Here is a 13,625-nt window from a genome sequence, read left to right on the forward strand (position 1 = left end):
CACACTTCCCACATCGTTTTTCAAAAGTGTGTTAAACAGTTTAGAAGCAGATCTTCTAGAAGTGGTAAATGCTTCACTTCTCTCTGGGAGTTTTCCAAACTCCCTAAAAACTGCAGTTGTCAAGCCCCTCCTGAAAAAGAACAGTCTGGATAAGACCATATTAAGCAACTATAGACCGATCTCAAATCTTCCTTTCATAGGCAAGATCATTGAAAAAGTTGTCTTCAATCAGCTGAATAAATTCTTATGCTCGAACGGATACTTTGACAATTTTCAATCTGGTTTCCGACCGCACCACAGCACAGAGACAGCGCTCATAAAGATAATAAATGATATTCGCTTAAATACTGATTCAGGCAAATTATCAGTGCTGGTGCTACTCGACCTCAGTGCTGCATTTGACACTGTCGATCACAACATACTTCTGGACAGGCTGGAAAACTGGGTGGGGCTTTCTGGGATAGTCCTAAAATGGTTCAGGTCATACTTAGATGGGAGAGGTTATTATGTGAGTATAGGAGACCATAAGTCTGAGTGGACATCCATGACATGCGGAGTCCCTCAAGGCTCAATTCTTGCGCCACTCCTGTTCAACCTGTACATGCTCCCAATGAGCCAAATAATGAGAAAGAACCAAATTGCTTACCACAGCTATGCAGACGACACACAGCTCTACTTAGCCCTATCGCCTAATGATTACAACCCCATTGACTCCCTGTGCCAATGCATTGATGAAGTCAACAGTTGGATGAGTCAAAACTTTCTTCAATTAAACAAAGACAAAACTGAAGTCATTGCGTTTGGAAACAAAGATGAAGTTCTCAAGGTGAACGCATACCTTCACTCTAGGGGTCAAACAACTAAAAATCAAGTCAGAAATCTTGGTGTGACACTAGAGTCAGACCTTAGTTTCAGTAGTCATGTCAAAGCAATAACTAAATCAGCATACTATCATCTGAAAAATATTGCAAGAATTAGATGCTTTGTTTCCAGACAAGACTTAGAGAAACTTGTTCATGCTTTCATCACCAGCAGGGTGGATTACTGTAATGGACTCCTCACTGGCCTTCCCAAAAAGACCATAAGACAGTTGCAGCTCATACAGAACGCTGCCGCCAGGATTCTGAGCAGAACCAGAAAATATGAACATATCACACCAGTCCTCAGGTCTTTACACTGGCTCCCAGTTACATTTAGGATTGATTTTAAAGTATTATTAATGGTATATAAATCATTCAATGGCCTAGGACCTCAATACATTGCAGATATGCTCACTGAATATAAACCCAACAGATCACTCAGATCATTAGGATCATATCAGCTAGAAATACCAAGGGTTCACTCTAAGCATGGCGAGTCCGCTTTTAGCTATTATGCCAGCCGCAGCTGGAACCAGCTTCCAGAAGAGATCAGATGTGCTCCTACTGTAGTCACATTCAAATCCAGACTCAAAACACATCTGTTTAACTATGCATTTACTGAATGAGCACTGTGCCAATGCTCGTCCGACTGTTTGAACTGTACTGTATTTTATTTTTATCTGTATAAACTGTTTTAATTATTCTTATTCTTTTTATTATTTTAATTTCTTCTATGTAAAGCACTTTGAATTGCCACTGTGTATGAAATGTGCTATATAAATAAACTTGCCTTGCCTTGCCTTGCCTTGCCTATTTGGCCAGTGGGAAAGACTGAGAAAAACTCTCTCTGAAATGTATGTTATACTATTTTATTTATTTATTCAAAAACAAGGCAAGGATAGGCTACTAAATGATTTTTAACAATGTAATGTGACGCACATCAGTATCTCATATTTTCCTAATGTCTTGTACCGTTAAACATTGTATCGCGTGGATGAATATGCATATGCAAATGATATGCAGATGAGGCTCTGCATAGTAAAACGAGGCGCTGTAAGCTCCACATATGGTTATTTCGCATGTGCGCACAATCTTCCGCTGACTTATAAAGGGAATTTTGCGCAGGTTCTGGCGTACGCACGGCTTTATAAGTCTGAATATGTTTTGCCGTACGCCATTTTTGGCTTTCGGTCGGCCAAAAAGATATTAAGGATCTTACGCACAGAACAACTTCCTGTCATTTTTCTAAGTAATCCCGAAGACTTTGTTCAGATTTTTCAGGTATTGACTGTTATCAAACCAGTTTCCCCAAACACACCCTTCCTCCTTTCATTGGTCAGCCAAACCGATAGTCCCGCCCCAAACTCATGCCATAGTGATGAGAAATCTGAATCATTTCCATTTTTTTTTTACCAGAATCCAGTCCAATTAATCGGTTTTCAGTCGGTGTAGAAAGTAATGAAGTATTTGTACTTTCTTACTTTTCGAATATCTGTACATTAACCGAATATTTTTATTTTGGAGAACTTTGAAGAAAGTTTTGCCGCTAGAGGTCGCTATTTCAAAACAATAACAAAGGCGTAGCTTGATGACGCCGTGAATGAGCGTGGAATCATGGGATTTGCCGTCTTCACCTCCACAGCCGATTCGGGCAGAAATCATGTTCATGGGTGATCTAATGTAATAAAGTTTTATTAATGTTACTGTGGTCATTTTATTTTGCTGTTTTATTATGCATATATGCCACAGTCGCCACTAAAATACATCTGAGAGTGTGGAAGTTATGTCATAACGTTACTCTGTGCGTTCGCTCGGTGGCTGCTATGAGAAACTTATTTTTTATAACTGGATAAAGATTTTTAACCCTTTGGTCCTCTTTGTGTGGTGGTGAAAAAAATTCAATTAAATGATTGTACTATGTCGAATTTTAATTCGATAATATATATATATATATATCTTATATATATATAATCTTTATCCAGTTATAAAAAATACGTTTCTCATAGCAGCCACCGAGCGAACGCACAGAGTAACGTTATGACATAACTTCCACACTCTCAGATGTATTTTAGTGGCGACTGTTGCATATATGCATATATATATATATATATTATGGTACTAAATGATATGTATGCTCTAGTTATTGAAAATGAAATTTCCAATTAAATCGTAAATCTTGAAAGTGTTGTAAAGAAGACACTTAGCAGATTATTGCTAAAGTAAAAAAAGTAAAAAAAAAGAAAAAAAAGTGAACTTTAAAAAAAAAGTTATGTTTCAAAAAAAGTTTGGAACATAACCTGCTGAAAAGTTTGAGGATGATATCTTAAAAAAATGAGCTTTCAGTCAGATTTTGTTTGGGCGCAGCACCAAACGTTTTCCACTAGATGAAATTCGCATCCTATTCATTTCCAATGCGCTCATTTTTGACGGCGAACAATACAAGCGTGACTATTTAATTTTCGACCATTTCCATTTTCGAATCATGTCCATGATTTTCTTTTTTGTGTTCACAGACCAGGGGTGCGTAGGAACCTTACTAAAAGTGTACGTGCGCCCGAAAGCCAAAAATGGCGTACGCAAAATAATATTCAGACTTATAAAACGGTTCGTACGCCAGAACCTGCGCAGAATTCACTTTGTAAATCCCAGTCAGCGGAAGATTGTGCGCACATGCGTCTCCACCCCGAAAAAAACATATATGGAGCTTACAACGCCTAGTTTTACTATGCAGATCCTCATCTGCATATCATTTGCATATGATTATTCATCCACGTGATAACGTTTAATGGTACAAGACACATTACATTAATAAAAATCAAGTAGTTGCCTATCCTTGCCTTGTTTTTGAATACATAAATCAAATAGTGTAAAAAACATTTCAAAGTTTTTCTCAATCTTTTCCACTGGCCGAAGTGTATTTTTAATTGATTTATATTTTTAATGGAAACAGATAGGCCGTGGGCATTATTTGCACGAAACTATTTTCTCAGACAATCTGGTATTATCATGATAAGCAATTATCTCTGTGGTTAAACATTAAAACAGCACGCCACAGGAAAAGTGTTCAAAACCAACGCAACATTGCAAATATTTCTGTTGATTGAATATAAAAAAATGTTGTAACTTCTCATTCATGATTTCATGTTTAAGTGTTAAACTCCATTAATTTGAATGGCATATTTAATCGAAATGTTTATATCAGAAATAAAACATAGTTTAAATCATTATTTTATTTATTTAAACTGTTATTTGCGTCAGTTTCACTAAACGGCCCAACGCGCTCGCTGGCGCGGACATTTAAGAAGGGATGGATATTTGCTTAAGTAATAGGCTTGGTGAGTGAAATTATATTTTGTATCATCTTTCTGTATATGTTTAATTTTCTTTAGATTTTCTGTCTTAAAGTGACCAAAAAGACACTTAACTCCAGCTCACCATCGGTGTCGCCAAACTGCTCCATCTCCAAAACGTTCATACGCATGGGTCAGAGTTTGCGTGCAGGTGCGCAAATTTTCCCGTCAAGTTTGTTTTTATAAATCACAACTTATGCGTCGGAAGTGGCGTACGCCTCTTTCAGGGCCTGTTTTGTGCGTACGCAACGGTTATAAATGAGGCCCCAGGTGTGAAAACTTTTACCAAGTTTCGTACCATTCCGATGAAATAAAAAAAATTTGGTTCAAAAATGACCGAAGAGCACCAGAGAGTTAAAGATTTTTGTTTTTTTAGATATTCGTTGCCAACGAAAATGCTCTGATGATAAATGAATGTGGACACGTCTTACCTGACTCTCTTATTTAGTGATGGCAGACGGAGAGCCTGAGCGATGGAAATGGACTATCTGCCACTTGCCGTCTTTGCGATGCCAGATTCGCGTCTCCTCTGACTGGGCGGTGCATGGCATCCCGTTTGTGTCGAGATACTGCGTGATACGAATGTAGGCGATACAGGCGGCGTCCTCTCCGATCAGATGGATGTGAGGGTTCAGGATGGTAGTGTGAACTGGCTTGCTGTTCTTTGACCACACTGTTCAGAAACACACAAACAAAACCACCTTTTTCATATAGAATCTCTAGAGAGGTGCTGCATACTGTATGGATAGAGATGCTTGGAGGATCTGAATCCTCACAGTGTGCAGTGTAATTAATAATCTTTTTTTCAACCAGTTTTTTCCCCTTTAAATATCAAGGGGAAAGTGAACGCAAGTGCTCCCTTTTCACACAGAACTTTGATTTGTGAAATTGTTAAAATACCACTTGCCGAAGGTCTTTGAAACATTGCAGAACTTGTGCCACAAAGCATGTTTCAACAACATGATATGACTGACAAAAAAAAACATGGATCGGTGCATAATGCACATTATCTGACTTTAGTTTAGCTGTGAATGCAACTTAGAAACACATCATTAAAGACTTAGTTTAGAAACAAGATATTGATTAATGACAGTGGCCTTCTTGAATGTGATCCAGTCATTGTAATCCAAGAAAGACAGGCTTCTATACCCCAACATATAGTGATACAGTAGTAGGCTATGTGAAGTATACAAAAGAGTTTTGTCTATGCTGGATATTTTCTTATTTTTTATTCCAAATATTGTGAGTGATTGTCTGGATGTCACAACTGAACACCACATCACATACTGCTTTGACAAATTAGCTTTTTTCAATGAAGAAGTTATTTGGAAATTTGCATTTGATTAATGTATTTATGTATAGTCATATAGGCATATGTTTCATCTTACAGTTTTCAAAGTAGAAGCGATGGAAGTCCAGGCCCTCCACCAGGTTTCCCAGGGCCTCGGGCTCAAACGCTGTAACGCTGGGATCACACATCTTCCTGCACACAAACATCACTTACTGGATCACTCACAACACAAACAGTGGTTCAAATATACAAACACACTGAATTATTTGATAGTTTAACTGGCTAAACCATTATCGTCCTGCTGCATGTCTCGGACACAGCCGACTAATAAGATAATATATCATATTGAATAAAGTCTTCTTGACACTGATTTATTGGTTGTGGAGCTCTTTAAAATGTCATTTTATAACCAGCCTATGAAACTTGTGACAGGAAAAGAGATCCAGAACATCTGGAACGTTGAAACGATAACTTACTCTTTCGTAAGCGTGACAGGAGGCCATCTGCTTTTTAACATCACAGTTTTTTATTAAGTTACACAAGTTTAAGTGAGCCCAATCTCTAGTACTGCGTTCATGCTTTCAGTTTGCGTGCTCTAAATTTATGATATGCAATCTGATATGCATTTTTTTGCGCACTTTTTGCACGCATATAATACAAACTATACACACCCAACCAATTCTACACATAACGGGTACATTTTTATTTACCATAAATGCACAATATCCTTATGTCCACAACAATTTTAGACCAACTGATACTGTGGATCACTGTTTTCTCTCAGGCAGTCTTTAAAACCATTTCAGGAAGGCATTTTTTATGTAGCTGACAGGTAGTGAGGCTGTATCTTGGTAACACTTGTATCTTGGCATCATTTGCACCATGGAAGATATTCTGAGTTTTAGTACAGCGCCACCTACTGTTCAAGAGATAGTATTTGTCCTAAAATTACAAAGGCCCAAAGGATTCCTTGGATCATGCTGAATCAGGTGATATCAATACCTCAGCAATTTTGTCTATTCGCCATTTTCAATTTCAACATAAACGACAACATATTTTTAACGCTTTGATGTGCTGAAATGAAACTCGGTGCACATCCTCGGCACTGCGCTCCAAAAACACCGGAGAATTTGGGGAAAGGCAAATTGACTAACAATCAACAATTGACGAAACAAAAAATATTTTATGCTACTACTCCTACATATTTTGTCAAGGTCTTTCCCAATTTGATCTTGAGGCCACACCTGACAAATTCTCCTGAATTAAGTTTTCCAATCAAATCTATACGGATGCACAAATGGTCCAGTTTAACAGGAAGAAGGAGAAAGTTTGACTTTAAATGCTGGGGCTTTTCAGGTGGATTCTGATTGGCTGTCAATGATTCATTGAGCTTTATAGTTATTGTGATTACACTTTGTTTTACAGTACATGTACTTACAGTGTATTTACCCAAGAAAGTACTGGTAATATAAGGTAACTACGTGGATTAAGGTTAGGTTTAGGGGTAGGTTCAGGGTTAGTACCTAGTTATTAGTTACCCAGTTATTGTAATTGCTATAACAAGTACATAGTATGTAAATGCGGAACAGGACTTTATTTTAAATTAAGTGCTACCGTTATTGTTATAGTTATCATCCTTGGTGTGAACAGGCCTTTACAGACATTAAGAAAAGTGTTACAACCGTCCCCAAGTCTCCACTACAGCACATTCATATTTAATGATTAGCAAATGCAAATGTTGAAGGACTGGATGAAAAACAAATGTTGCCCAAACTCACGTGTAATTCTCAAAGTCTCCATTGCTGATGGCTTCAATGAGTTGCTCAGTTACTTTGATGATTTCTTGCTTCCTCACTGCAAAGGAGAAAGTTAAATATTTTAAAGGTGGTTTTCAGTGGTGCAGTTCGTGTTAGATCCCGCTGTATAAGGGTAATTTTCTTTAAATGATTATTTACACTTAGGGTCACTTATTGAGTTGAAATTGAAATAAGTATAATCATTCTCTTTGCATAGTATGTCAAATTTGATTAAAGTACCTGATTAATAAATGAATGCGTAACCAATAATGGTAAAAAAAAAGTGACATCAGAAGGTAACACTTTATTTCCGATGGTCCACTTTAGACATTCTGCTAGCTACTAATAAGTAACTACAGGTCAACCGTCTCTCATTAGAGTGTTAGTAGACTTTTAGGTGTTAGTAGAATAAGTTGACATGTAATTGTAAAGTTACTTATAGTTAGTAGAATGTCTTAAGTGGACCATCGGAGTAAAGTGTTACCTATCAGAATTAAAAATGCATCTATGAATAATCAGACCTAATGTCATTGAGTTCATGTGTGTTTATGCTAATATGAGAGGAAAGGCTACAAATTTGTGGGTACATTTTGCACAACTGTAAGAATTCGAAATTAAGATAAAGGTTTTATGAATATGTTAGCACGATTTGCTAAAATGAGAATTGAAACAGTTTACCAGTGTGTGAGCACAGCTGAGAACAGATTACATGATGGCAGAGGCTATTTACACCTAATGCATCATGATTCATGTTTTCGTTGAGCACAGGGTTCTACAGTCATTTTCAGCCATTTTCAGTGTTCGTGGACCTGTAAGTATTCTATCACCACAATGATGATGTGTGTTTAATGGACGGGTATATGCAAATGAGAACTGCATCATGAAGTCAGGATGGGGCTCATTTATAAAAAACAAAAACATTTTTGGTGCATGGTAGCAAGAATGGAAAATCTCTTGTAATGTTTTGGGATGTTGAAAAACAGGACACTCTTAGCCCAGTTTAATGTGCAGAGATATTCCTTTTCCGATGGGCAGGATTTAAGGACAAGCAAGTTCCCAATAAATCAGTATCCGTTTAAGACTTAAATAAATATACACTGGATATATTCTTGTTATTATTGCGTATTGTTTTAATAATGTGCATTACACAGAAGTGTGAACAGTATCTGCCACAATTTGCTCTAAGTATAAAAAATATTTAACACTATTTGCAGTTAGCGCAAAGAAATTACAACTATTTGCACTTAGTGTAATTAGCATCTGCTATGAGTATATCTTTTCTTATTCTAATGAAAATTGCTGAAGTTCTGTCAGGTAGTTTTCAAGTCTTGCCATATATTCTTAATGGGACAGAAGCCTGGGCTTTGGCCGGTTTAAGACATTCAGGGTCAGTCTTAAAGCAGGTTTTCCTCTAGAATTGCCCTATAATTGACTCCATCTGGATGGATGGATGGATGGATGGATATATATATAGATTGATGGATATACAGATGGATGGATGGATATATATGGATAGATGGATGGATAGATGGATATACGGAAGGATGGATGGATGGATAGATGTACAGATGGATGGATGGATAGATATACAGATGGATGGATGGATGGATATACGGATGGATGGATGGATAGATGGAGGGATATGCAGATGGATGGATGATATACGGATGGATGGATGAATAGATGGATGGATGGATGGATGGATGGATATACAGATGGATGGATGGATGGATACACGGATGGATGGATGGATGGATGGATGGATGGATGGATGGATGGATGGATGGATGGATGGATGGATATACAGATGGATGGATGATGGATGGATAGATGCATATACGGATGGATGGATGGATGGATGGATGGATGGATGGATGGATGGATGGATGGAAAGATGGATGGATGATGGATGGATAGATGCATATACGGATGGATGGATGGATGGATAGAAAGATAGTCTCACCTCTAGTATCCTCATCTTCAATTGTGGTGTTGGTACTCTCTGATGATTCCTAGAAAGGATAGGATGCAGGGTTTTATTGTTAATTTCAAAGCCAGGATCATATAATGCAAGATCATAGTTGACCAGCTGCTTTCTCTGTGACTTCAAGAAAGAAAGAGTTAGTGAAAATCAGAGGTGTCAAGCTGCTGACTTGACATCAGTCCTGCAATAATGAATGTGTCAGATTTGCATCAACTTTACAGATGTGATGTAACATCAACATCAACAAAAAGAAAGTCCAGCTCCATGGCAGCCAAGTTTTGCTCATTGTTAGGTTGCCTTTAAAGGTTGCCAGTTGTGGCAGATTGTCAACAGGACAGAGCCTGTTTCACACTCACCATCAGCTGGGTGCTGGAACTGGACTTCCTTTTCTGGAAGAGAAATGAGAAGAGGTTAGACAGGAACAAACACTGAATCGACAGAGGGAGATGAGAGGTACAGTCGTGAATATGTGACTAAAGTCCAAAACAGTCCTCCTCTTTTTTGTGTCTATTCCTTGGCTTATAATGCTTAAGAAAGCTAACGTAGGAGTATCTGTAGTGCTAACCTACCTTCTTTCATCAAAAACTTGTTTCAGTATAAATTTGTGCAAAATATGAAATAGTCTACAGCAGGTAATATCACTGTAGTGATATTACAGGTGAAATTACCACTACTGGCCATTGAGTCCAAATAGAGATTTTCAGTAACTAATGATGTATATTTCAGTCTGTTCCATACATGACAGCAACCCTATGGTTTTAGAATAGTTGGAATATGACACACAATTTGTATTGAAAGGAGCAGCCTGTGTAAGTAGATATGATGGATTTTTTTATTTAGCATGAACTATTGCAATACTGCAAGTGATAATGGATTTCTGGAAGAGATGGGGTGTCCTGAAGGTCTAAGGACGCCCATGGTGGCGCAGGCAAAAGAAGTAACCATGGAGTAGCCGGAGGCATGACAGACCAATGGTGGACCCGAGGAATTGATGAGCCAAGGTGGAGACAAGGGATCGATTGGTCAAGGTGGAGCCGAGGGATCGATTGGTCAAGGTGAAATCAAGGGATCGATTGGTCAAGGTGGAGCCAAGGGATTGGAGGGCTGAGGTAGAGCCAAGGGATTGACTAGTCGAGGTGGAATCATGGGATTGGAGGGCTGAGGTGGAGCCTAGGGAACTGGAAGGAACCAGTGGAGGAGGAAGGACCAGGAAGTCACAAGCCGGATGGGACCGGTGGAGGAGGAACACATTTAGGGTGGGTTTTAGGGTGGGTTTCAGGGTGGGAACTAACTCCTGGGAGGACAGTTCAATGAGCGCTGACTCTGGAACGAAAATGGCCTCTGCCTCTAGCTAAGGGGGTTCGTGGCTGGTGTGGGCTCTTCAGCTGCACTGTAAATGGTGTATTTCATGGTGTCTTCTAGAGTTGTCAAAAAGTACACACTTTGACATCAAGTCGGTACTGAAATTTAAAAATGTGACATACCAGCATTTCCCTCAGCATTTTGAGTGCAGTTGAAAGGATTCTTAAACACCTCTGATTGGCCATTGTGTTCAGGTGCTCAACATATATGTCTCTGATTGGCTACAATGATCAACAATGACATATTTGACTCTCTTAACCTAGCGCTTACCTAGTTACACACAGGAGCATGTAAAAGCAGGCGTCTATCAGCGAATCCCTAATATATCCGCTGATCGACGGATCCGCTAATAGACGCCGCTTTCAAACGCTCCCGTGTGTAACTGTGTAAGTGCTCGATGAAGGGCATAACATTTTTCGAAGCATTGATCATTGTTGCCAATCAGAGACATATAGGTTGAGCACGTGAACACAATGGCCAATCAGAGGTGTTTAAGAATCCGTTCAACAGTGCTCAAAATGCCAGAGGGAAATGCTGGTAGGTCACATTACCAACATGATACCGAAGTCTTTACTTTTAACAACTCTAGTTCCTTCTGAGGTTGAATTTTGGATGAGGTTGGCTTTAAAATGTGGGGTGGCTTTAAGGGTGGGACTCTTTAAGGGAAAGTTTTTTGATAAAACATTATTTAGAGATATGTGCGTCTTTCATGCTTTATTAAAGTCTCCTTTGTACTGGACAACATAAAACCACTGTAAGCACCACTTTAAGATGTAAATATAAATGCAAACTGCAGCTATCCAGATTCAAGTGATGTAGGGCCTTTATGTCAATGATCATTCTAGCAAGATTAGCCACCAAACTTGATGCCTTAGGTGTTTCCCAATCCATTTGTCATGGAGGTCAATGACTTTTTGACAAATCGCCCTCAGACTGTTAGACTAGGCCCTCACACTCAGCATGGGCACCCCACAGGGCTATGTGCTGAGCCCCCTTCTCTATGCTCTCTACACTCATGACTGTCTCCCCACCCATCCCACACACACCAATATTAAGTTCACAGACACAACTGTTGTTGGACTTATCTCAGGAGAAGACGAGACAGCTTATAGGGATGGAGTTCAAAGATTGGCAGTGTGGTACTCAGACAATAGTCTCATATTGAACTCTTTAAAAACAAAAGAACTCATAATACAATTCTAGAAGAGCAGCACAGTTCTCAAGCCTTTATACATTAACAGGGACTGTGGAATTGGTCCCTGCTTTCAGGTTTCTGAGCATACATATCTCCGCAGATCTCTCCTGGGCTACCAACACCACCGCTGTAGTGAAGAAGGCACAGCCAGAGACTCCACTGCAGGGAAAACGGCTGGTATCCTTCTATCATTGTTCCTTTGAGAGTGTGCTGACGTACTGCATCTCTGTTTGGTATGGCAACTGCTCAGCAGCGGACAGGAGAGCCCTCCAGAGGGTCATCAGTACAGATCATCGGATGCCCACTTTCCTGACTGGAAGACTTACTCAGATCTCATTTTCTAAGTAGAGCAGCTACCATACTGAATCCTAACATATCATTCCACCATGACCATGGATCCGTTTGTCCGGCTGCCCTCTGGTAGGCGTTTCAGGTACAGAGTATCACGGACATACAGACTCGAGAAACCCCAGAGCCAGACAAGAACTAAATTCTGTCAAACACTGGCTTTTAAACTCTCAACTGGACATACTTCAATTGCACGTATTGTACATAGGGCCACTACAAGTTAATGATAAGCAATATTCTAACATGCATTTTCTCACTTCATTTGCCAAAGTTATTGTATTTTATTGTAAATGTGCTATACTTATTGTGTCATAGTTATACCTAATGCTGTTGTCCTGTTATGAGCAGATGCACTGTAAGGTTTGCTATCTCACTTCATTGTACGCTATTCAATGAGACTAAAAGGGATTTGGAATGTTTTGCAAAATATTTAGCCTTTCTCAAACACTGGACTCAATTTCAAGACAGCTGGGCAATATACAAGGGAGGTAGTGGCACAGATTCGCTGATTAAGTCCTTGTGCCTGTGTAGTGAGCAAAAATACCAATCTTTCTTCAGAGGCAGTGGCATCAAGAGCTGCCACAATCGCAGTTAAAGGCAAAAATCATTTAACAAACCAGTTTACCTTCGCTAACAGGATGAGAGGAGGTGCAAAGTGGAAGTATGGTGTTGTCAGACAAAGAATTGGAGGACAGTGCCCGGTTGCATAAAGCACCTTAAGTGTAATTTTCCCTTAAGTTCGCCCTTATGTTTCCCTTAAACCTAAGGCTGTTGCAGAAAAAAACCCTTAAGTGTTATTTAAGGGTTTCTTTAAGTGAAACGTCATAAACACTTAGAATTTCCCTTAAATGCTGTTTTTTCACTTAAGTAATCCCTTAAAAAGCGTTAAGTGTTGCATAAAACCCCTTAACGGTCATTTCCCTAAGTATAATTTAAGGTTTGGAAATCGTAACCTTAAGAGTAACGGGGACAAAAATGAGACGACATGGCTTAATTTATGGAGCCAGCTGAAGATCATTATGTGCCAAGAATAATTTTTAGGGATAGGGAGAACCCTTTGGACCATCTTTGCGATGAAAAATTGTTGCAAGAATACCGATTTGATCGACGCGCAATATTTGACATCGCTAACAAACTAGACGGCGACCTTGACCATGTCACACATCGCAACCACTCTTTACCTGTGGTGTTACAACTGCTTATAGTACTGCGTTTTTTTGCAACTGGGAGTTTTCAGACGGTAGTGGGAGATGTTTTCCACGTGCATAAATCGTCTGTCAGCAGAGTGGTTCACCGGGTTGCGGGGGCTCTTTCCCGTCATTTAAACGCAACGGTCAAATTCCCGCAGTTACATTGGGATTTAGTTTGCTTTTAAAAATTGGTTTTCTTTTACCATATTCGTCAAGAAGAATGCATTTTTTTTTTTTTTTTTTTTTTGT

General features: G+C 39.1%; 1 protein-coding gene across 3 annotated transcripts in view; it reads right to left on the reverse strand.

Moving 5' to 3' along the window:
• Positions 1–13,625, reverse strand: part of camk2a (calcium/calmodulin-dependent protein kinase II alpha) — an 80,343-nt gene that overhangs the window by 4,474 nt on the left and 62,244 nt on the right. For 2 of the 3 annotated variants that reach the window (XM_084387041.1, XM_084387042.1), the window contains 4 exons: positions 9,261–9,309; positions 7,280–7,355; positions 5,599–5,693; positions 4,642–4,883 (listed from right to left, as the gene is read on the reverse strand). In XM_084387041.1, the coding sequence (XP_084243167.1) occupies positions 4,651–4,883; positions 5,599–5,693; positions 7,280–7,355; positions 9,261–9,309 (453 nt within the window). In that variant the 3' untranslated portion in view covers positions 4,642–4,650. Of the gene's footprint in view, positions 1–4,641; positions 4,884–5,598; positions 5,694–7,279; positions 7,356–9,260; positions 9,310–9,637; positions 9,671–13,625 lie in introns of all 3 variants that reach the window. The other variant, XM_084387040.1, reaches the window with a different exon arrangement.

This window comes from Rutilus rutilus (genome assembly GCF_951802725.1).
Source record: "Rutilus rutilus genome assembly, chromosome: 18".
NCBI classification, from domain to species: domain Eukaryota; kingdom Metazoa; phylum Chordata; class Actinopteri; order Cypriniformes; family Leuciscidae; genus Rutilus; species Rutilus rutilus.